At 35.9% G+C, this 24,092-nt stretch overlaps 1 protein-coding gene across 7 annotated transcripts in view; it reads left to right on the forward strand.

Moving 5' to 3' along the window:
• Positions 1–24,092, forward strand: part of DMD (dystrophin) — a 1,602,346-nt gene that overhangs the window by 1,528,530 nt on the left and 49,724 nt on the right. For 3 of the 7 annotated variants that reach the window (XM_069463910.1, XM_069463911.1, XM_069463914.1), the window contains 6 exons: positions 11,830–11,996; positions 14,272–14,383; positions 15,817–15,953; positions 16,636–16,674; positions 21,036–21,101; positions 22,191–22,256. In XM_069463910.1, the coding sequence (XP_069320011.1) occupies positions 11,830–11,996; positions 14,272–14,383; positions 15,817–15,953; positions 16,636–16,674; positions 21,036–21,101; positions 22,191–22,256 (587 nt within the window). The remainder of the gene's footprint in view (positions 1–11,829; positions 11,997–14,271; positions 14,384–15,816; positions 15,954–16,635; positions 16,675–21,035; positions 21,102–22,190; positions 22,257–24,092) is intronic. The other 4 variants (XM_069463912.1, XM_069463915.1, XM_069463917.1 and 1 more) reach the window with 2 other exon arrangements.

Raw genomic sequence — 24,092 nt, forward strand, 5'->3', positions numbered from 1 at the left:
AAAACGAATCCTGAGGGGCTTTTCACATTTACCACTATTGACATTAATACCATTTCCCCTCCCTTTTCACAGTTATTAAAGTCACTTGTAGCCATGATCCTGCCTGACCCTTCCCCCTGAAGAGTGACTTGGGAGAAACGATGATTTCCAACCAGTGTTTTATTTTGGAAACATTTCAAGCATAAACGAAAGTTGAAAGAATAATATAAGGAACACCCATATATCCTATACATCTGTACATTCCATGGTTAGCTTTTCGCCCTACTTTACCTTTCCCACCTTCCCTGTTCTCTCTGTGTATGTGTCTGTGTGTGTATATACACACACAAACACATTTTTCCCCCTTTACCATTTAAAAGTAAAGAGACATTACAACATATACTGGTAAACACTTCACCATACATCTTTTCCTTAAGACATTCTGCTACATAACAGCAATGCGATCATCACACACAAATTTAACATCTATTTAGTGATACCACATAACATGCAGCCTCCACTGAAATTTCCCTAGTACCCCAGAATGTTCCTTTTAGCTGGCTGTTTAGTTCCAGGATCCTGTCGAGGTTTTTGTATTATATTATTTCTGTAATTTCATTTAATTTTGTACAGTCTCCCAGCATTTTTTTCTTTCATAACATTAACATTTTTGAAGAGTCCAGGCCAGTTCTCATGAAGAATGGTTCATATTCTGTATTTTTCTGATGGTTTCCATATGATTAGATTCAGGTTAAAACTTTTTGGCCAGAGGCTGATGGAGGTGATGCTCTGTATCTAGTACGGCATCACATCTGGAGGGACAAAATAACCCTTTGTTCTTATTGGTCATACTAAGAACATTAAGATTGTGTCTGCCAGATGTTTCCATTATAAAAGTTCCCCTTTCCCTTTGTAATTAGAAAGTAATTTTTGTGATATTTTGAGACCCTGTGAATAGCTTACTCTTTAACAGCCTTTTACCCTATGGTATGAGCATCTATTGATGATCCTTGTCTAATTCAATCATTATATTGGTGATTGCATAATAGTGATTTTCTAATTCTGCCATTCTTTCTGCATGAGTTAGCTCATTTTCTTCTGTAAAAAAGAGCTCCCACCTCTCCTCCCTCTTTTCTTGAGTATCACTGTGGACATCAAAGGTGATTTTGAATGTACAAAGAATTACACTTCTCTTGACTGAACTGCCTTTGAATACCATTTTTGCCATGGCATTGTTGAAAATGGCAGTATATAGAATTGAATGTTGTTTCTTTCCATAGAAATGTAAACATATGTCTAATAAATGCATTTTCTTTTCTTTTCTTTTTTTATTTATTTATTTTTTTTTTTTTTGAGACAGAGTCTCACTCTGTTGCCCAGGCTAGAGTGAGTGCCGTGGCATCAGCCTAGCTCACAGCAACCTCAAACTCCTGAGCTCAAGCAATCCTCCTGTCTCAGCCTCCCGAGTAGCTGGGACTACAGGCATGCACCACCATGCCCGGCTAATTTTTTCTATATATATTTTTAGCTGTCCATATAATTTCTTTCTATTTTTTTAGTAGAGGTGGGGTCTCGCTCTTGCTCAGGCTGGTCTCGAACTCCTGAGCGCAAACGATCCGCCCACCTCGGCCTCCCAGAGTGCTAGGATTACAGGCGTGAGCCACCGCGCCCGGCCATAAATGCATTTTCATATTAACCAGCTCTTTTGTGGGAACAAGAAGTTGATGTAACCAAAACACACAATGTGAATCATGTGCTGATGAGGATTGAGAAGCTCATAGGTTTTTCCTGTCTCTTTTTTCCTTCTTGCTACTTCAATATATGTTGACCTGCACCTGTCAGTCCATGTAGCACATATGTACCATAGCGTCTGATGGTACAAAGGACATGTAAGGCTGAAGAGAAAGGGGAAAGGAAGTGATCAGAGGAGATATAATTATGCACTTGTCACAGTGTTTTGGCACATTTACTTGTACTTTCACATGATTCTCAGTAGATCAGCATAGAATTCAGTTCAAGATTTAGTACCTGGGCATTGTCCTATGTAGTCCTTGCTTACCTAGATACCAGAGACTCTAGCACTCTCAAACATACTAAAGATTCAGAAGATTCAAAAGATTTCAGAGATCAGCCTTCATGTTCCCATAGGAAATCACTTTTGTCCTACCTTTTAAAGACTATTTTAAGCATACATATTTTAATATTAAAATAATAGATAATCTTGAGCTATTTCCTTGATCTCTTTTGGCATTTTCTCATTTGTAATATAAAGTTAAAATAGGTTATCTCAAGATAACCTTTCTTATCCCCAAGCTTCTTTGATTATATGCCAAATGTTATAAGGTCAGAAAGGGAAATGAATTATTACTTATTTCAAAGCTTGACCGTTATCAGCAAAGTCTTACCTGATCTTCTGGGTAACAACTCTTGTAACAGAGCTATAAGATATGGAAAACAGTCTTGTACGCAGAGTGTGGCATTTCACGTGAGACCAACCATTCTCTAAATAGAAGTAGCGCACACTAAGAGCAAGATGTGAAAAAACATTTTGTGGAACCTCATATAAATGATCCCTTGTGCCCCTACACTATAGTTTCCTCAATAACTCAAAGGTAAAACATAAGTATCTTGTGTCTAAGAGGATCAAAATGTCACCTTCCTTCTGTTTTATTTGTTACATGCAGGTTTTGTAGAGTTTTATAGAGATTTTTTATCACTCATTTGATTTTCATAAAAATTGGGATTGTTTAGAGGAAGAGTCATTAATATTCTTTACAACTTGTTCTTGTTCCTCCTTTTATGTTCGTTGCTAGTGCAGACTTCTCTCTTATGTAAAATATTCCACTGATGCCCTTGGTAGATTTAGAGGTTGTTAAAGAAATTGTAACAACAGCTCAGGGAACAGTCAGGAACTGCTTGTCCTATACCGTCTGACCCTGACCAGCCATTCTCCTTGTAGTTTTAAATCTTTGTGTACAGACTGTAATTCACAAAACAGTTTTGATCAATTTAAATTCAGCAAATCTTTCCAAATACTAGGGCTTTTTATAATCACGGTCGGAAAACTTGAGTTGTTGGCTCTTAATGCCAATACCTATTAACAATGGCAGCAATATTGAAATGGTTATTTGGATTTATGAAGGGAACATTTTACTAGTGAAAATAGCAGATGAAAATGGCCAGGAAGGAGAGATTAAACTTTTTAAAAAATCTCTGGTTTTCCCCCAGTGTTTTCCATAAATTTACCTTTTTCTGTCAATAAGAATGTTTGGAAATTCTATTCATTGATATGTATGTATTCAATGTTTGTATAGTTATTATTTTTTTCTAAATGGTCGTGAACTCTACTAAATAAAATTAAAACATACACTCACACACACATACACACATGCATGTATGCACACACACACACAGAGTCCCTCTTGTATTAGCTGACCTGCCTTTCCTTGCTTGGGATAATTATTTTCCATGATTAAATAAATAAATTTCTGCTATTGTTTATCCTGGAAAACATTGCCTAGAGTTGCCTATTTGAGGACCAACTTGATTTCAAATCTGGGTCCACAGTTTTAGCATGGTTCCTTGTGACTTCTAGTTTGGGGCTTTTTATTTGTTAGTCCTTTTTGTTTTCTCTATCCACAATTTATGAACCAGTGTGGTATCTCTCTTCCAATCAGCAGGTGAACATGCCTATCATAGCTTCCCAGTTTCTGTGTTGTAGAGGATAGTTGCCTGCTTTTTGGGTGCTCCACAAGGCTCTCAGGGAAGAGTGGTGTTTAATGAATAGTGATGAATCATTGTTGGTTTCTTAGTTTTGACAAATGAACCATGTGATTATGTAAGATGTTAACAAAGGGGAGGGTTTCTCAACCTTGGCACTACTGACACTTTGGCTCAGATAATTCTAATTCTTTGTTGTTGGGGGATGTCCTATGTATTGCAGGATTTTAATAGGATCTTGGCCTCTATCTTTTTTTTTTTTTTTTTTTTTTGAGACAGAGTCTCACTTTGTTGCCCGGGCTAGAGTGAGTGCCATGGCGTCAGCCTAGCTCACAGCAACCTCAAACTCCTGGGCTCAAGCGATCCTACTGCCTCAGCCTCCCGAGTAGCTAGGACTACAGGCATGCGCCACCATGCCTGGCTAATTTTTTCTATATATATTTTAGTTGTCCATATAATTTCTTTCTATTTTTAGTAGAGACGGGGTCTCACTCTTGCTCAGGCTGGTCTCGAACTCCTGACCTTGAGCGATCCACCCGCCTCGGCCTCCCAGAGTGCTAGGATTACAGGCGTGAGCCACCGCGCCCGGCCAGGATCTTGGCCTCTATCCACTAAATGCTAGTAGCACTCCCCCACCCCCTGCCTAGTTGTGATAGCCAAAAATTTCTCCTGTAAAAGTTGCAGATACCAGGATGAAATCATTTTTTGTCAGACCCAAACAAACAAGGGCAGAAGAGCATGAATGGAGGAGGATTCATGCTTACATGTCTGAGATAAAGACTGCCCCAAGGACTTCCTAAAATAACCCCACAAGAAATTTTTTCTTTAGGACCGTAACAATTCAGATAAGATGCTCTTGAAAGAACATCTCCACCAATAAACTGACATTAACTCTAACTTTGAGTCTCTGAAACCAATGAACTCTGTTTCCCAACAGCTTATATGAGCTTCTTCTTTTGCCAATAAAAGTTTCCTTTTACCTTCCCCTCTTTAGATTCATATGTGGCTTGCCATAGCTATGCATCTTAGGTTATAATCTTCATTTCTAATTCCTGAATAAATTCTACATATTTGGAGATTTTTTTTCCTCTGATGTTTTTTGGTTAACATTCTAAACATTGTGAAATGTCCCCTAAGGAATGGCATTGTCCCTGGTTGAGAATCACTGACCTGGAGTATGGCTACCTACCTGTGAGCTTCCTTTCAAGGTCCCCAGTGTGAATTTTGTATATTCCTATATTTTAAGCCAGATCATTCGAAACATACCTCACAAGTCTGGGTATAATCTATTAGCCTTTTGTGTGTAATACCATCACAGACAAACCAACAGAGAGACATTTACATTAATCTATAAAGTAAACTTTGGGCAGTTTGAGAATGTGCTTATTTTGTCTTCTACTCCTTAGGAGACAATCTTTATAAGTTTAATTTTTTGCTCTTCAAGATGACTAGGCATTTTTAAAAATTGGAATCTCATTCAAATTTTATAATCCTTAATTTTATTTGTTGTGATCCCATTCCAGCTTAATTCCCACTTACTGTTCAATTCAGCCAACTTTTACAGAGGGTCCAGAAGCATAGTTCCTGTCTTTAAATAACCTGCAATTTAGGAAAGAAATATAGTCAAGTATTGTTTCCAGGATGATAGTCTCGTGTTATCATCTGAGAATTACTGGGCACAATCTCTTGTATAATGTTAACTTTTTTATACACAGTTGACCCTTGAACAACATGGGTTTAAACTGTTTGGGTCCATTTATACACAGATTTTTTTTGACCAATGTGGATCAAAATATAATATTCTCAGGATGTGAAACCTGGGTATATAGCAAGCCATCTTTTTGTATGCATGAGTTCTGCAGGGCTGTCTGCAGGACTTGAGTATGCGTGGATTTTGGTATACACGGGGGAGAGAGGTGCGAGGGCGGGGATTCTGGAACCAATACCCTGTGTATATCAAGGGATGACTATACTAATTATTTCAGTTTAGTAAATATTGACATGATTTTCACAACCCTCACAATTGAGATGCCAATTGCCTTCTCTTAAAAAATACAACGTATATACTTATGGTTGCTGGAATGCAGGACTTGCTGAGAAACCTTCCCATTGCATTTCTTCTGAATCCATGAATTGATCCTATCATTCTAAGGGAAAAATGAGTATTCAGTTTGACCTCCTGGCAGCCAGTTGGCCCTTCAGTGTCCAAGGGTTTATGGAAAGCACAACATCAGTGAAACCCAAAAGTTATTCTGAACCCTGGTAAATCCCCTACCTCCAAACTTCCATGTAATGAATGCCATGTGAATTTATTATATTGGTAGTTAACTCCCTTTGCTAGAAATTCCAGATATTGAGATTTCTTTAACTATGTTTGTATCCTGTTACATTTGTATAAGATGACATTTGTATGAAGCCACCCTCCAATCTGTTGTAGCAGAGCAACAGTAATGATAATTGATTCTTTCCCCTAGTCTTCATGCTATAGACAGTTGCTGATAGGTGAGGACCAATAGTAAAGGAAGGGAAAACCAAAATAATTCCACAGTGGAAGGAGCTATTTGTGTGTGTGAGCCATAGAAGAGGAAGAAGGGGGTATTGCCAAAGCAACAACAAAAGCAAACCAAAACAAAGCCAACAAACAACAAAACCCAGGGATAAATGACTTTTCTAAGAGATTTTGCTTAGATGGCTTGAAACTGGCATTTAGGGGTGAGGGCAAGGTCATCCTTGATACTGAGAGAAGAGTATATCTGAGGCCTATGCGTATCTCAACAAATAATTGCACCTACGAAGATTATCCCAACCCAATGAATGCCATCATATGTGTCTTTTGACCTCAGTAACTTCCTACTCTTCCAATCCTCTTCCAATCTATCTCTATATATTTTTTCTAGAATGATTAAATGTAATTTTAGCTGGGTTTTAGTTCTAGTTCTGTTAGAACTTTATAGAAACTTGTCTAGTTTGTAATTCTTTCCTTCTTTATTGCCAGACAAAAGGAAAGGGAATATACTACTAAGATATAGAATAGTTTGTCATAAAAATGAAAGATGAAACAGAACGAGAATATGAATTCCCATATCTCGTCTTCAGTGCTGTCAATTGGCATAGGCGAGCAGTTTTGAAAGAGCCAAAATGATGGATCTTGCATCTTAGGAGCCAGAAAGAAACTTGAGAATTTCCAACCTTTAAGCACAGAAGAATATATAGTATTTTGAAAGAGGAGAACATTCTACAGCTTCCCTTGGTGATTCACACTAATGCTTTAACAACTTTCAGCATCGGGAAATTCTTCCATGTGAGTTACAGCCTAAATTCTTCATGCTGCGTGAGCCTGTTTCTTCTTGTTCTGTCCTCAGTGGAGGGATCGAACAGCTGGTCACAGGCCCCTATGCAAGGGCCATTCACATAATTGAAAACTGTTATTAAATCGCCCCTTCAGCCACTCTTTCTTGCTTGTTCTTTCTCTCTTTCTTTTTTTTTCTTTTTCATGGCTAAATAATCCCAATTCCCTTAAGCTGTTCTCAGGTCTTTCAAACCCTTTAATTATCATTGTGTCTTTCTGCCAAGCCTCCTCTAAGTTCCAGGTCAGTTGTAGCCACCAGAATTAGACACTGTTTTCTAAGAAGGGTTTAAACAATAGTAAGGATAATGAGATAAATTCCTCATGCTGTACTTTCTATACTTTCAGTTATACATCACAGACATGGTGTTTCTTTCTTTCTTTTATTTTTTACACCTACATTTTTTGCTGACTCATAGCCAGATTTTCCTCCCTGTCTTTTGGAATGGACAGAAGATTTGTTTTTATTACACCTTCTGTATTAAGTATGAATTCTTACTCGGCAGCATGTCTTTTAATCCATCATTAAACAGACTGCCATTTAAGCATAAGTTAGAAAAAATATATGGGTTCAGATTAAGCACCAATAAACCTATATTTTAAATAGGCACCAATTAGTAATTGCTTTCCAATTTACTGCCTTTCTATAATGGTTTGTCTCCTGGCTAGAAAGGGTTATTTTGCTAAAGTTGTTTTCTAGACTAGTGGAGCAAGAGATTGTTATGGTACATACTGTAGCTAAACACTTGCAATTCTTTTGACAAAGTCTCTCATTATGTCTTTGTCCACATGATGGAGAAACATATGCAACAGAGACTAGATGATAATATAACTGGGACGACTCCTAGTTCTATAACCAGAGAGAACTGAGCCATGGATTTGGGTTGACCTGAGGTACAGGCTGTAAGGGGTATGGGTCATGTTTGACCTTAGCTGTTTGATATTTTCACTATTGGCTTTCTAAAATAAAGATAAAACATATGTTTTAAACTAAAAATTGCCCAAAGTTGGGAAGAATAGCCACTCTTTATTGGCCATAAAAGTCAGGATTCTTAAAGATATTGATACAAGTTTACAATGGGCTCAAACTAACAGGAAAGTCCTTGAGAGATGTGAAAGGAAAGAAATCCCAATTGGATAAGTACAGAGTGGAGGAATCATGGGAAACAACCAAGAACAGCATTTCCCATAATGCCCAGTAGGGCATTAATACTTTGTGGTATTTACAGGCCTTATAAGTTAAAAAAGGACAAAGGTCTTGGGATCATTGAATAATAAGTGTGGAAATTCTGAGGTCAAACAAAGTTTAACGTGTTTCTTTACTGATGACCTTCCCAGCTTTTAATATGTTAACATGCGTTAAGAATTTTAAGAGGCAAATATAATGTGCAATGTTTCCTTAATTAATTTGACCTTCTTTTCATGAAGCATTTTGCTGGATGATTGATCCACTAGATGCACTGGGAAACACTGACTCAGAGATTTAGTTGAGCAGGAACCCTATGTGAGCCTACAGTACCGAACAAAAGAATGTAATCTAATTATGTTTGCAGAGAAATGGAGGTACCATTCCCAGCAATCATATTTGGAGAATAGTTTTCTAAAGGACAATGGCTTAGTTTGCCGTATGGCCATGCCATATGGGGAAGAAACAAAAGGAATGGGGATGAAGAAACATGGATATACATGAAAGCTCTGGTTAAATATTTAAAGGGCTGTGCAAAGGCTGAGAACATCTAGGATTCTTCTCAGATGGATAATAATAACAATGTCTATAGCAATAGCAAACATGGTTCTTCCTATACTGTTCCAAGTGCCTTTCATTCATTAACTCATGTAATCTTAAAATAACCCTATACGGTAGGCACTGTCACTATTTCCACTTTATAGCAGAAAAATTAAAACACAGAGAGATAAAGCTGTTTTCCTAAGGTCATATATAGCCAATGAGTAGCAAAGTTGAGATTTGAACTCTATAGGTTTGACTCTGGAACTTCTGCTCTTATCTGCTACACTGATGGATTTTAGCTCAGGAGGGTGAAGTGCTTTTGACAAGTACCTGAACACAGATGTTCAAGATAACCCTTTAAGGATGTTTGCTCTCTCACATGGATGGGATTTATATAGTGCCTGTTAAAAACACACTGGCATGGGGTAAGAGCTTGGACTCCATAAATGCTGAAGGTCTTCCAGCTCTGTGGTGCCATTCGAAAAGGATGAATTGACTTGCATGGTCCCTTTCATCTTTAGGTTCCATAATTCCTTTTATAAAAAAAAATTCCACAAAGTACCTGTATGATAGCACACTACACAGAGAAAAGTGCTCAATAAAAGCTTTTGATCAGAAATTTGAACTGATACCATCTTGCAGCTAGGAAATCCAAGGTTAAACAGTTCATTATAATGCTGTTAAATTTATAATTAGGGGTAAAGACTGGAGTACTGCTGAAGTGGCCAGTGTTATAAGCCAAATGACCTATCAGTCTATAACCCTACTGCCTGTCTATCTGAAATGTGGATACATCCTTTATTAGCAAACCACATTCCAAGAGAAGCAATATAGGTTTGCAGCTCAAATACCCATTACTTGTGTGATACTAAATATCCCACGTCATATATTTAGTCAAAATTGGTCATGGGATAAGTGGTGCCCTTGGTTCTTGGCAAAAGCAAATGAAAATCATCTCTGGAGAAAGCACTTTTATTCTAGGACTCAAAGTATCTCCAGAAAATATTTTAAGGTCAGTGTAATACATATTAAAATACAAATTAGGCACACAAGAAATCAAGATGAGTGAGAACCAGCAAAATAGCAGACTATAGAAGCAGACCCACAATATTTTCATATTTCAGAATGATTAGAGTATTTTAAAAAAACTATGTTTATGCTGTTAAAAAAATAAAAGACAGCAATGGAAAATATCAGCAGAGAACTACAGACTTTAGTGATGACTACCTTTAAAATGACCAGATAGAATTTCCAGATATTAAAAAGTATAATGACCAAAATTTTATTTTATTTTATTGAGACAGAGTCTCGCTCTGTCACCCAGGCTAGAGTGCCATGGGTCAGCCTAGCTCACAGCAACCTCAAACTCCTGGGCTCAAGTGATCCTCCTGCCTCAGCCTCCTGGGTAGCTGGGACTACAGACGTGCACTACCATGCCTGGCTAATTTTTTCTATTTTTTAGTAGAGACAAGATCTCGCTCTTGCTCAGGCTGGTCTCTAACTCCTGGGCTCAAGCCATCCTCCCGCCTCGGCCTCCCAGAATGTGAGGATTACAGGAGTGAGCCACTGCGCCTGGCCCCAAAATTTTAAACTTTATAGGTTTGTAGTAGACTGGCTGCAGCCAAAGAGAAAAATGGATACCCAGACAATAGGGCAGAAGGAATTATTAAGAATGAAGCACAGAAAGATTAAAAAAGGGGGAAAACTAGGGAAGGCCTATTCATAGAAATGGAGATTGAGAAACTCTAACATTTATCTAATAGAGTTCTGTAAGCAGAATAGAGAGGGAATGGAGAAGAGGCACTATTTGTTGAAATCATGACTGAGAAGATTCCAGAGCTGATTAAAAACTCTAAGCCACATGTTCAAGAAGCCCAGTGAATCCTAAGCAAACCCTAGAAACACAGCACAAGACAGGAAAAGGACACATTACCTTTATAGGAGCAACAGTCATCTTTACTACTGACTTCAACAGTAGCAACAAAGTGAGATCAAAGTGGAATAATATTTCAGTATGCTAAAACAAAATAAAAACAAAAAAACCCAAAAACCTTTCAATCTAAAATTTTTATACCCAATAAAGTTAGCTATCAAGAATATGGATTACAAAAAAGAGGTATTTTCAGACAAACAAAACCCAAGAAATTTGCCAACAAAAGGTAAAGGAAGTTCTAAGGGATATACTTCAGGCAGAACTGATCCCAGATGGAAGATTTGAGAGGGAAGAAGCCATGAAGGGGGGAGGAGTGGTCAATATATGGGTCAATCTATCAAACAATACAAAAAATTAAAATGCAATATTTCAGGGTTAAAAATTATAGAATTAAAATGTATGACCACAGTAACATATAAGTCAAATGATGCGTAAATATATTTTGAGTTTTCTAAGATCATTGTACTGTTTAGACTTTGCAAGAGAGAGGCAAACAGAGAATCAACAGGGCACCATGAAACAGTCCTAGGCCAGGATGTTTGGATTCTATTATTAGCTCTGCTACCAGATGTCTGGCCTTTGACAGCTACTTCTCTGATCTGCATCTCAGTTTTCTTGTCTGTAAAATGAGGCTTTGGAACCAGATGAATTTGAAAGCTCCTCATTATGAGTCTATAAGAAATAGATTCTCTAGGAAAAAAAAAATCAGTAGTTCCTGAGTTGTTGGGGTTTTTTTTTCTTCCTTTGAAATTTTATCAATAAACACATACATTTCACTTCTGGCTAACTTTTATATATCTGTTCAAAAATAGGAGCTAAATATAGTCTTGCTCAGGTATATATTTTGCTTTACTTTTCTCATTTGTTGGTTTGGTTTTGTTGTCATCTAGTAACCAAAAAGAGTAACAGCAATTTACCAAAGCCTTAGGGGGGTAGCTGGCTCTTATGGATGTTGGGGGGACATTTGCAGAAATAAGCTATGAAAAGCCAGCCTTGCTGTGCAACTATTGTTCTTTCTTTTTTAACTTATTACCTAAACTGACATATGCCTCCTTTATTTTCTCACCTTCTCTTTTTGTTTCTTTTTGCCCCCCTCCTTCTCTCACCCTCCTGTCTTTGCAGGCCAATAATAAGCCTGAGATTGAAGCAGCCCTCTTCCTAGACTGGATGAGACTGGAACCCCAGTCCATGGTGTGGCTGCCCGTCCTGCACAGAGTGGCTGCTGCAGAAACTGCCAAGCATCAGGCCAAGTGTAACATCTGCAAGGAGTGTCCAATCATTGGATTCAGGTATTAGGAACAAAAGAAAGTCATTTTTTTCCCTTATCATTTCTCACCTTTTGTGACTTGATCTTTTATCTCCTGTGCCATTTGCTGTTAGTTTGTTCTCCAAATTGGGAGAGAAGGTGATGGGCTGGAACATTGATCACTCTTGTCACTTCCCTCATCACTGGGTTATTTTGGTGGATCTGACTCATTAGGCTGGTGTCCCTTTCCACTAGGCAGGTGTCCCTTTCCACCTTCACTCTTTAGCTCTTCAGAGACACATTTTTGGTTTAATGAGACCGAGTGCCTGTCACCATGGAGGTATAGATTTAACTGTAACTCCTCCTTCTTGGAACCAAAACATTTTTCTGATATCTTTCTTTTTTCATGGTCTTTTTTCTGTTTATAGAAACTATCCAAGAATCAGTTATAAAACTAAGAGATGATTCTGTTCTGGGAGGAACCATCATGGTAGCTCAGTCTCTTATTCACTTCATACCACTTCTTTTCCCCTTAAGTAACAAGAATTGTTTTTGGAATTCTAGAACTTGCTTATTTATCTGTGAATCTGGTTATACTCTTTGCATAGTATCCTAATGAACTTCTAAGGGAATAAAAAGTATGCCAGTAAATGAAAGATTCACAGAGCAGCTTAAAAAGAAAAGAAAACATTCCTTATAAATTTAAAAGTGAAAGAGATAGGAAACATAGCAGATTATTATTTTGATATTCTTAAAATGCCATGGAAAACAATTGGCTCTTAAATCTTTAGCCTTGTTGACCTGTTTGGGGAGACAGACTATTTTAAAATGAATTAATCTTATTTAACAATAATCCTAAATCCAAATTCTGAAACCATGATGTATTTAAACATGAGGATCAACATCAAGGTTTCCATAGTGATGAATAAGCCACAAAGTTGTAAACTAGCTATATGGACTATGCCTGTGCCCAATCCACATAGCGGCTAAGTAAATACTCTTTTTCAGTTATGCTTAGACTAGTTTCATTACTTTATTTTCTAATAACTCCTTTAAACCATTATAGTGCCTTTTGTTCATGGTGCTCTTCTACTGTTAGTGTTTATCTTTCCATACTGTATACTATTTACAAAGAGACTTTACCAAAACCTTTATAAGTTTCTAAAGCCTAGATAGAGTACAGTGAGTAGGCAGTGCTTACAAAGGACACCTTCTTTCCTTTCTGGTTTTTGGCAGGTAAGAATGATGCCATTATGGGGTGGGGAAAGCCATAGGTAACTGTATTACATTTCTAACCATTCTTTTCTCAGTTTCCTTAGCTAGTGGGATTTGTATACAGGGGAAATTTTTAGAAAATCAAAAAGGAAAATGCTTTGGAGGATCTAAGAGAGCATTGTCACCTTCAATTCTTTTGCCCTTATCAAATCATATTATTTTAGGACTCAGCACTTCTCTTTCCTGCTTTCTCCCTCTCGAAAGATGGTTGGGATCTAAAAACGTAACTTTTCTTCCCACTTCCCCATATGTGACATAAGAATTATGTTTATTTGAATTGGCTAAGGTTCTTATCTGAGAAAGTAAAAGGAAGGGGGAGTAGGAAACAAAGAGTATAGTATTCTGAGAATGGGGGGAAATGTACCAACTAGCATTTACAGATTATAAATTCTTTCATCTAATCCAAATTGTATCTTTTCTTGGGGCGTCACTTATCATTTGTGGATTATGTGGTAAGGGATTTCTGAAAAGAGAAAGAGATAAAAGAGATTATGCAAGTGACTATTTGAAGTTGAATCATGTCAGTCAATCAGAAAATGTAATTAAAGCAAAACTTATTTTAATTGAGAGTTCTTAAGTTTGTTTTGTCTTATGAAATTGTTTTATCTTTATAATTTTTTGAAAATAATTGATTCAGAAACCTTATGTCCCTATGATGGGTAAAGGGGCATGCACTGCATCAATCTATCTCTCCTGGAAGTTCTTTTAAATTTGAGTATTTGGTCTTCAAAAGACTGGGATTTTGCCAGTACCTTCCTACTTAATCTCAAAGATTTCCTAGTGGAGTTTAAATAAAAGCTGAGTTTTTCTTCCCTCCTTCCATATGTTTATAGGATAATCTTTCTGCCAAAATGTTTTGATACTATAGGAGAGGCACCAGAGAAATCTGGAGGTAGGAAGTTAATCACTTACCTTGTGGGACTAATGAACATTGCATTCTGTTTCCAGAATTAAGACAATGTGGCAGAAGGTTTATTAAAGAGTGTTCTTTGGGACTTTGATTTGAAGAAATACATATGTGTTTATTTTTGTTTCTTTACTAGGTACAGAAGTCTGAAGCACTTCAATTATGACATCTGCCAAAGCTGCTTTTTTTCTGGTCGAGTTGCGAAAGGGCATAAAATGCACTATCCCATGGTGGAATATTGCACTCCAGTAAGTTAGATGCCTCCTTGACATGAGAGTTAGTTCACCTGGGATAAATTTCAGTTTTGTACAATATGCAGATCATGTGTAATGCTGTGATTTGTAAGTTCCTCAGATGTTCCCCAGCTAAAGTGACTCTAAACTGTAGGCTCCAGGATTTACCTTAGCCCTGGTGCCTAGGGGAGTGCCTGGCACACATGGAACATGACAGACCCTCAATAAATATTGTTGAATGAATAAATGGGGTTTTCTTCTCTTTGCATGGTTGTAGGGAAGATGTTTTCACATTTATTTTGCACAGTCCTAGAAACCTCTGAGGGTCTATGGCCATGAGGCATGTTGGGTATGAGGGATGGTATGTGGGTTCCCCAAAATTCATACCTTACCACTTTTAATCAATGTTGCTCACCTTTTATCTGGCTTATATACTAACAATACTTTTAAAATATGTTTTATATACTAACACTGACCAACTAAATGCTGGGTGTTTACCTTTTAAACTACTCGGTGTGAAATAAGTATTCTTATTTTTATCCTCTTGTTATAGATGAGGACTCTGAGGTCCTGAGGTTAAATAATTTGCCCACATTTCTATAAGTAAGAGGTGGAGCCTTCTCCTATGATGTTGTTTTAGGAAAATGTTCAATGGCTAGTAGAACTTTGAAAAATCATTGATGAAATGGCAAGGGCATAGACTGGGTGGCCAGACAGACCTGAGTATAAATCTTATGTTCTCTAAACTCTAGTTGCTTGCTATTTAAAGTATAATCTGTCACCAGCAATATTGGCATTACCTGGGAACTTACTAGAAATACAGAATCTTCAGCCCCAGCCCCTGACTTTCTAAAGTAAAACCTGCATTTTAGCAAGCTCTGCAGGTGGTTCCCTTACACACCAAAGTATGAGAAGCTCTACTTTAGAGCATTTTTCTCTTCCAGCATCAAAGTGATCCTCCCATATACTTAATTGTCTTTCTCACTATTATTCTTACAAAGATCGTGATGTAGAATGTACCAGGCCGTGAATAGACTGATATTTAGTAGGTGAAGCATGATGTCTCTGTGTACTAACTAGTTTGTAAGATACCATAACGTGTGGTAAAACTTAAGGTCAACTTTTTGACCTTCAGACTTCTATAAACTACCATTTATTGAGTAGCCCTGTAGCTTGTCTACTTCATTTATTTATTATAACAACTTGTTGAGGTATTATTGCCCCCATTTTACAGATGATCAGAGCCTCAGAGAGATAAATCACTCACCCATGTTAGTAAACGCCAGACCTGCTTTCAAAGCCCATTTGTCTGATTCAAAAGGCTTTGCTCACAGCCCCCACACTCTCCTTAATTACAAAATAAGTGCCATATGGCAGGAGATTGCAGTGATCATTTGTTTTGAAATCGTACTCTCCTAAATCTGATCTTACTGTAACTTCCCTTTCAGACTACATCAGGAGAAGATGTTCGAGACTTTGCCAAGGTACTGAAAAACAAATTCCGAACCAAAAGGTATTTTGCGAAGCATCCCCGAATGGGCTACCTGCCAGTGCAGACTGTCTTAGAGGGGGACAACATGGAAACGTGAGTAGTGGCAAAAGCAAAACAGACTCTCCTTCAATGTGTACTTGAACTCCTCTCAGCTGAACACCCTCCTTCACTCCTAAATGCAAACAGTCTCTTCTATTTCTTTCTTTTTATTTACTTTAGCTGAAAAGAGAAAAACAAGCTGATGTTCAATTGCCATTTTCCCATGTCTCTTGACAATTACTTTTTCCAAAAGTTAAACTTTATCACACGGGGGAAAAAAACACATTACAGCCACTAATTGCCTTACAAAGCTTTTAAGAAATATGGGACTGTTTACAAATGAGTGATTCCAATATTTCATTTTGATTTTCCTCCCTCACAAATCAGTAGATGTGTGTGTTTTTTGTATCTGATTGTGTGGTCATGTCTAGTCACTTTTTTCTACCTGGAAGAAAACGTAGTCGCGGGAGATTACTTCACAGTAAGTAGTAATGATTCTCACGATCAAACGGATGATGTTTTCACCTCTTTTAAACCTACTACTCTTTTTCTTTTCTGATGGCAATCTCGCAACTGTTTGTTTTTCTTTTAATTCACTTTGCACCTTTGTTTGGCTGTTGCTTCCCATGGTTCATACTTAATTAGTTGGATTTTATTTATTTTGGCTTTCAATAAATTTTTTTTGTGGCTGAGTTTGCCTGTGTCTCTCTTCACCACCTCATTTTTTGTTTTGCAGTCCCGTTACTCTGATCAACTTCTGGCCGGTAGATTCTGCGTGAGTACTTTGCTGAAGGGTGCTGCTACCACCAACACATTTGCTCGCTTGATTTTCTTTAAAAAATTTGTTCTGTTTATTTGTTTTGTTTTGCTTTCTTTTCTTTTGAAGACATATTCATTTCTCTTCCTTCATTTCAATTTTTTTCCCTTCTCTTGATGAGACTTTGAGAGTGCCATCCACCACAGATCAGGAGAATCAGAGTGGGGTTTCAGGTCCTCCACCTGGTGAAATCCTAACCAGCAGAAATCCTGGCCTGAGTTAAAATTAAAATCAAAGAAATTATAGGGGTTTTAGTTGTATTCCTGGGAGACGTGTTTATGTATTTCTTCAAATAAAATCAAGGAAGAGCCTCCTGATTGTATAATAACCTTCTTTAGCCATATTTCTTGAGATTCAATGCTTTTAAGACCTTCAAAAGGATGATGGTTTATTTCTTAGGGCATGTTATAAGTGGACTATTAAAAATCAACAGAATTTGTATGATGTTGAATTTGTTTGAATAATTTCAATGAGGTGTGCGGACTTTTTTTTTTTATCAGTTTATGCTATGCTATTTTACTAATCTTTATATACTGGCTTTCTAAATTTTGAATTAAACTCATTTTGTTCTCCTCTCTAAACTAATTATTCAGTCATAAACAGTTATACATCTACTCTAGGAGAAAAGTGTACTATAGTCTTTGTTATTACTATGGGTGTGTATTAACAATACTAATATTAGATACCAACAGATGACTGATTTATTTCAGAGTTTATAATGTTAGAAAACCCTTTTGGGGGCCTCTGATTTATATATTAGTAAGCAAAGTGCCTGTTTTAAAATTATATTATGCATGGTTTTTATAACAAATTTTTGGTATTTCAAAGTATAGTTTATTAAAATATTTATTTAAAGTCAGACAGCTCTATTATATATAAAGGGGAAATGACCAATTTGGAAGATGGGCTTATATGTAAGAATTCAATTTATTTTCATGTGGTTTTTTTTATTGTTCCACCATGTGATTGAATTTAACTAGATCCTTTTTTAAAACCCTATAGTAATAAATGCAAACTATTAATTGAGGTTTAAGGCTTTATTGGCCTAAAGAAAGTGAAAGGCTTCCCTTTCTTCTTTAAACTGCATTATTGTGCCCCTTAATTTTGAGATACGGTAGCTGTAAGTAGTGAATTACTTGATTTCTTTAATCACCATGCTTAAACAACTTTGGGAACTATTTATATTCAGTTATATTCCCTGCCTATTGGTAATTGTTTTTCCTGACCCAGGTAGTCTGTTTATAGAAGTTTCATAAATAAGAAAGTTTTTAACAATTGATATACTGAAGTTCTCAGCTGGATTGGATCCTGATAAGTGAATGGATTCACTGTGTGTTGAAATAAGTTTAACCAAGTAAGAAATCTAAAAGACAAATATGCCAAAGAATAATTTTTTAAAATGCATGGATAAAGGTAGCACAAAAATAATAGGCAAAGAGTAACGAACAGTTCCTTGAAAAGAAAGAAGCTACACATACACTAATGAAAAAAATCATAACTATCAGTTAAAATAACTTAAGTAGAGGATGTTTGTCGCCCTTTAACTTTGAAGCACTTTAAAATTAATAATATCCTTTAGTAAAATATCTTCTCTAATAGCTGAAACACACCCCAATTTGCCTTTTTATGAAAAGTTTGTTAGATTATTCAGAAATTGTGTGAAGTTCTAATTTTGAGGAAGAAAATAAATTCAGCAGATTAAAGTCTGTGTTTTCTTTAATACTAATACTTTTATTAACATCTTTACTCATAGGATTATAAATAATATATAAAATACATTGTAAAGCTATCCTATTCAGGCATAAAAGCCAGGTCCTAATGGGTTTTATTTTGCAACAATTCTATCTGACCTTAACAAATCCTATGACAGCGACAGTATTTAATCCATTTAATATGGATCACAGAATTTGAAAGTTTCCTGAGATACATATTTTTTGGTTTTCCTTAGACAAAACTCTTTTTTGCCTGTGTTTATCATAGTATCTTAAACTAAATCTAGCATAGGCCTTTTACATTGTTTGTCCATAAGTAGGACAGCCAAACAATATTCTTTGAAATATTCTGCATTGAAACCTCAATGAATGTAAACTTATTAATGGAGTTTTCACAGGAGAGAAGATGGTGGTGGGTTGGATGGAATTGGCTGAATGGGTCATTAACTATAATAGGAAGTAATCCTTCTGGGTATATTGTTTTTGTATTTAGGAAGTGGGAAGGGGTGACAATATTATTACCTTCTTTCAGAAGTGTTTTAAAAGGCTTTGCACTTAGTTTTGTTTCTAGACTAAGTGGTTTTGTATTTTTACTAATTCTTGGTTTTTAAATGATTCTTCTTGGACCAGTACTCCCATTTGGCTCATTTTCTGGTTTAATAAGTGCTTCTTTTAGTGTATATTTTTTAATATTTCTGGTTATTACAAGTTCTTGTCCTTGTGCATGCTGTGATAGGCGCTATGTACATTAATAAGAAAAATAACATGGAATTATCCAGGAGGCTAAGAATTAAAGCTCTGTATAAAATTTTCTGTATAAGATTGTATTAAAGTGTTTTAGATTTATATGCCTACTTTTTTTGGTGTAGTTCTGCTCCAAAGTCTTAGGTTTTCTTTCCTCTATATACTTCTAGGGTATCAAATATTAAAAAAGAAACATTACTAATATATTTTCCCTGATGGTGGGCTTTTAGCTTATAAAAATATGTAATTGAAAGACTGGTATGTTCTAGAATATAGTGCTTATAAGCCAAATGATCCAGGTATTAATTTATCTTGATCTGCAGTGAAGGTTTCCAAACAAACCTTAGCATTTTTCTAATAATGGACTTAGTCCAGGGTTCTAGAAAATTAGCAGGTTAATTCTCCAAAACTATAGTGAAGATTCACATGGAAATCTTTGGATTTGCCTACTAAATTGAGTAGTCATTCTTTTTTGTTTCCTCATGGCAATTTAAAACATCTTTGTAATTCATTCCAGTTTGAATATGATTACACTTGACCTAGATGACATTGATTTCATAAATAAAACCTTTATCTCTCAGGGAGGAATTCCAGTTCCCTAGTTATTTGCTGTAGTGTGTTGTAATTATCTTATGATACTGTGTCTTCATTAAGAAATATGAATTTCTAGCACGTTTCCTATGTAAGCCTAGCTACTGTAGGTAACTACATTTTATCTTTTCTTTCTTTCTTTTTTTTAATGTAAGAAGAAACAAACATATTCTCCTTAGTATTCAGACCAAGTTCTTCAAAGCTGCCTGGACATTGGGCTAAACCAGAGTCCTCACTGAATACATTACTGTTGATTTTTGGATTCATGCCTTTACCTAAGGGCTTTCTGTGTCAGCAGAGAAATGGAAGAGACTTTTTGTCCTAGTCCAATTAAAACAAAAAGCACAAGCCCAAACTGGTTTTCAGAACAGATGAGGGTTTTTTTTTCCTAAGGTTAATCCAAAAAATACTATAAAAACTTCAAGGATAATTAATAAATCAAATATGAAAGGGTGAAAAATTGTTAACCCTACTAAAATTCTAGCCAATAGAGCTAAGAAAATGTAGGTTTTTATATACAAAAAGCATGTAGATTATTCACGCCTTTTGTTTTCCCATCTGTGCTTGAGCACATGATATCCCTAATAAGAAATATTTAAGATATTGTGATATACTATTAAATTTAGTCATTCTTTTTAAAAAAAATCACAATATAATCTTGGGTCATTCTATTTTGTTCTCTAAAGTAGTAATGTAGTTCTGCTGCTAAATTAGTAGATATAGTCCTTCTTTACAAAATTGCATAAACCAAGACATTTTGATACATGGAATTTTAAGATTTCTTGGACTAGAGTAGCCCCTTTGAAACTAAAATAATTGAATGTAAATATACTAGGCAAACGTAGAGTTTCCATTCAATAAAAAGGCGGTTAATAAATGGCACAGGGTTAAACATAAACTGTTTAAAATATTAAACCACATAGTGCTAACACAATTTCAGGGCTATAGCATATGAGAAATTACAAGGTAGGAGGACGAAATGCTACCTAGAAATTGTCTCTCCCAGTCTTTTATATAACCAAAACTGTCCAAAGAAGTTTTTGGTCTCTCTTCATGGCTTTGGATAAAAGCAGAAGTATGAGAAATCATCTCTCAAACCTGGATTTTAAATACTTGATGATATTTAAGATATAGGAACAACTAAATGTGTACATTATCCGTAGAATTAGAATAAAAGCATTTTAGGTCATGTATATAGCATAACTGTGTGGTGGGGGTTTTTTCTCCATTAATGGATGGTATCTGTAACTAATCACATTTTCTGCCTTATAGGCCTGCCTCGTCCCCTCAGCTTTCACACGATGATACTCATTCACGCATTGAGCATTATGCTAGCAGGTATGAGACTAGTTGAATGCCAGGCAAATATTGATTGAAATAACTAACCAAGGAAAGCTAACCTATAATAATTTAAAACAAATATTTTCTTTTTTCCCGATCTTGTCTGATTTCTACTAATCAGCTTGCCCTCTAACGTGCATGCCATTCCACTGCATGTTGTTTCTGGACACCAATAAGAGCATTAGTCCAGAACAATCTTCCCTAACCCTGGCCTTTAAACATTTCCAGTAGCCTTGTTATGTTTTTTTGTACTGAGCACATTTGCAAAATTGCCTTACGAATTGTTTAACCTCCTTAGAAAACTACTAGACTAGATATTAATATATGAAGAAATGATACTGTGTTATGTGGAGACTATGAAAGCACCAGATTTTCATTTGTGTTTATTTTGATATACTGTAAAGAAGAAAAGAATTAATTTTCCTAATCTTTGGACCTTTCTGTCCCACCGTCTTTGTGTTTGAGATAATCTTTATACCTGAAAACTGAATTACTAATTATAAAATATCTTATGCTTATGAAATAAAGCTCTAAGAGTTTGGTTAACTTTATTTAAAGTTGTAAAAAATATTTTTGTCTGAGGTAAAGGAGATTTTTAAAGGTAAAAATTGGAGGCAGAATGTTTAGGGAGCTTACTGTACATCCATCCTTTATCAATAGTCTAACTACTGGACATGCTTATCAGTCGTGGAAAACATTAGCATAAGTCTGCAATCAGTGGAAAGCATTAACTGTCTTAAAAGACGAGGAGTAGTATAAGGTAGGGAGTGCATTTGTCATTAGGGAAGCTTTTCTTTTGAAAACAAAGACCTGTTGTCAGTGGAAGCAAGATAGATCTGTGGGGGAAAAAACAACTAAATACAACTTCCCTTAGAATTTATATCATAAATGTAAAGCTACTGACTAGTTGTGGTCTACCACACACTGCCTCAAATAGTTAAGCCAACACACACATCCTTTAATTTGAAGGATTCCTTTCTCTTCTGGCCGTGCTTTATCCTTTAGTTTTCAGGAATGTTCGATTAGGTCTTGAGTAGATTCTAAGAAGTCACATAAGTTTTAATGAGCTTTTACGTTTTTTATCAGGCTAGCAGAAATGGAAAACAGCAATGGATCTTATCTAAATGATAGCATCTCTCCTAATGAGAGCATGTAAGTATCCCATCTCTTTTTACAAAATGTTCCTGACAATGAAATTGCTTTGAGGGATTTAGAGGTAGGATAGCACAGGATATAGGAATCAGCATCGTATTCATTTGATCTTTCAAGGAGCCATTCATTTACTTTTTTTCTTTAACGCTTAACAGCATGGCATGGAATGAGCTCATCCAAATTTTGGCATTATTGGTATTCCAGAGTAGCAAAAATAGTTGGCCTTATTCTTATTTAAACTTATTTCACACCATGTTATTACAATTTGCAGAGTCCCAAATACTTATGTTAAATGCCTATTCTTTGACCAAATCTGCCAGATATTTCAAGGGGTAGGATATTAATTTTAAAGTGATGGCTAAGTAGTATTTTCTCCACTCATGGGGAGTGGAAATATGATCTTGATATAGCATTGCTATTTCCATATGGTAGATTAGTTGGCCTTTTTCCTTCAGAAATCCAAAGTAGTAGATTTTTATGATTTAGCATCTTCATGAGGTAAATAAAGTGAGGCAATCTTGTGAAGGGTTTCCAGAGCAGGGAGTTCAAATTCGGGTTGTAGTTTGTTAGTTGGATGATAAGCCATCCCTGTTAAACTTTAAGGAAGGAGATAGAGTGGTGCTCAAAGTGGCAGAGAACAGAGCTATAGCAGGGAGACAGGCTTCATTATAGTGTAGGGGCACAGAGGAACATTGCTATGAACCCCGTAAATACTAACCAGGGTCTGAGGTGGAGAGAGCACATGATGAAGCAAATATGAAGGAAAAAACAAGCATCTGCCAACTGAATAAATAATAGAAAGAGAAGAAATCGAGTCAAAGTACAATGATGAATTTAGTGTACTGAGTTATGGATATCTTACCCATCTTGTCATGGAGAATCTAGGCAAAAGGAAGAATGGTAAATTTATCATAAGTAGTTGGTGTGGCAACCCAAAGTTATGCTCAGATGAGAAAAGGGCTTTCATGAGGGTTAGGCTGAGAGAAATAGTATCAAAGCAGCATTTATATATATTTATATATAACTAGTTACCGAAGATATGAGAATAAAACTCATCTGGTACATAACCGCGATCAAGGTAATAATAAAGAATCAAGTCAATACTCAGTCATTTGTATATGACTTACTTCAAACAATGTGTTACTTCAAACAATATGAGTTACTTCAAACAAATAAACAAAAAGCCCCCACAACCTTTTCCCAAACACAACTGTGGTGCATTCTCTTCCTTACCTATGAGAAAAACTGTTAATGGTATTAATATATAAAATATTTGACAAGAAAACGTGTGACCAAAGAATCAACCAAATGTACATGGCTTGAATGATTTGCTTCTTTGGCTCACTGATTTTGATATTAGAATCTAATTCAAGTTATAGTTATTGTCATTCATTGACTCCCTAAGAGAACCTTAAGAAAAGTATAATTACAACTATATGCTATAATTAAACACGAGAAGTTCTAGCAATAAAACTTTAGAATTTGGAAAGAGGGATAATGTATTAGATAGGTGGTAAAACTGCTTTTGTTTCATTTTAAAATGAAATTTAGCTTTAGCTCATTCTGAGGACATAAAATCCATTTTGACTCAGTGATGGATGATAAAAATCATGGTATTTTAGGGACAGGTTTGGGGAAGTGGTTTGGTGGATTGGTTGACTTAAATGTTTGTTTCTAACACCCAATAATTATTTTTAGTCAGCTTTTCACACCTCAGCCATCTGGCTTGATGGACCAAAATAATAATATAAACTAGGAGGACTTTTTTCTAAATATTTTATTTTTTCCAACTTAAAATTAAGTAGGTATACATAAGGAGAAATATTAAAGTATCAT

Source organism: Eulemur rufifrons, chromosome 30, assembly GCF_041146395.1.
Source record: "Eulemur rufifrons isolate Redbay chromosome 30, OSU_ERuf_1, whole genome shotgun sequence".
Classification (NCBI taxonomy): Eukaryota; Metazoa; Chordata; class Mammalia; order Primates; family Lemuridae; genus Eulemur; species Eulemur rufifrons.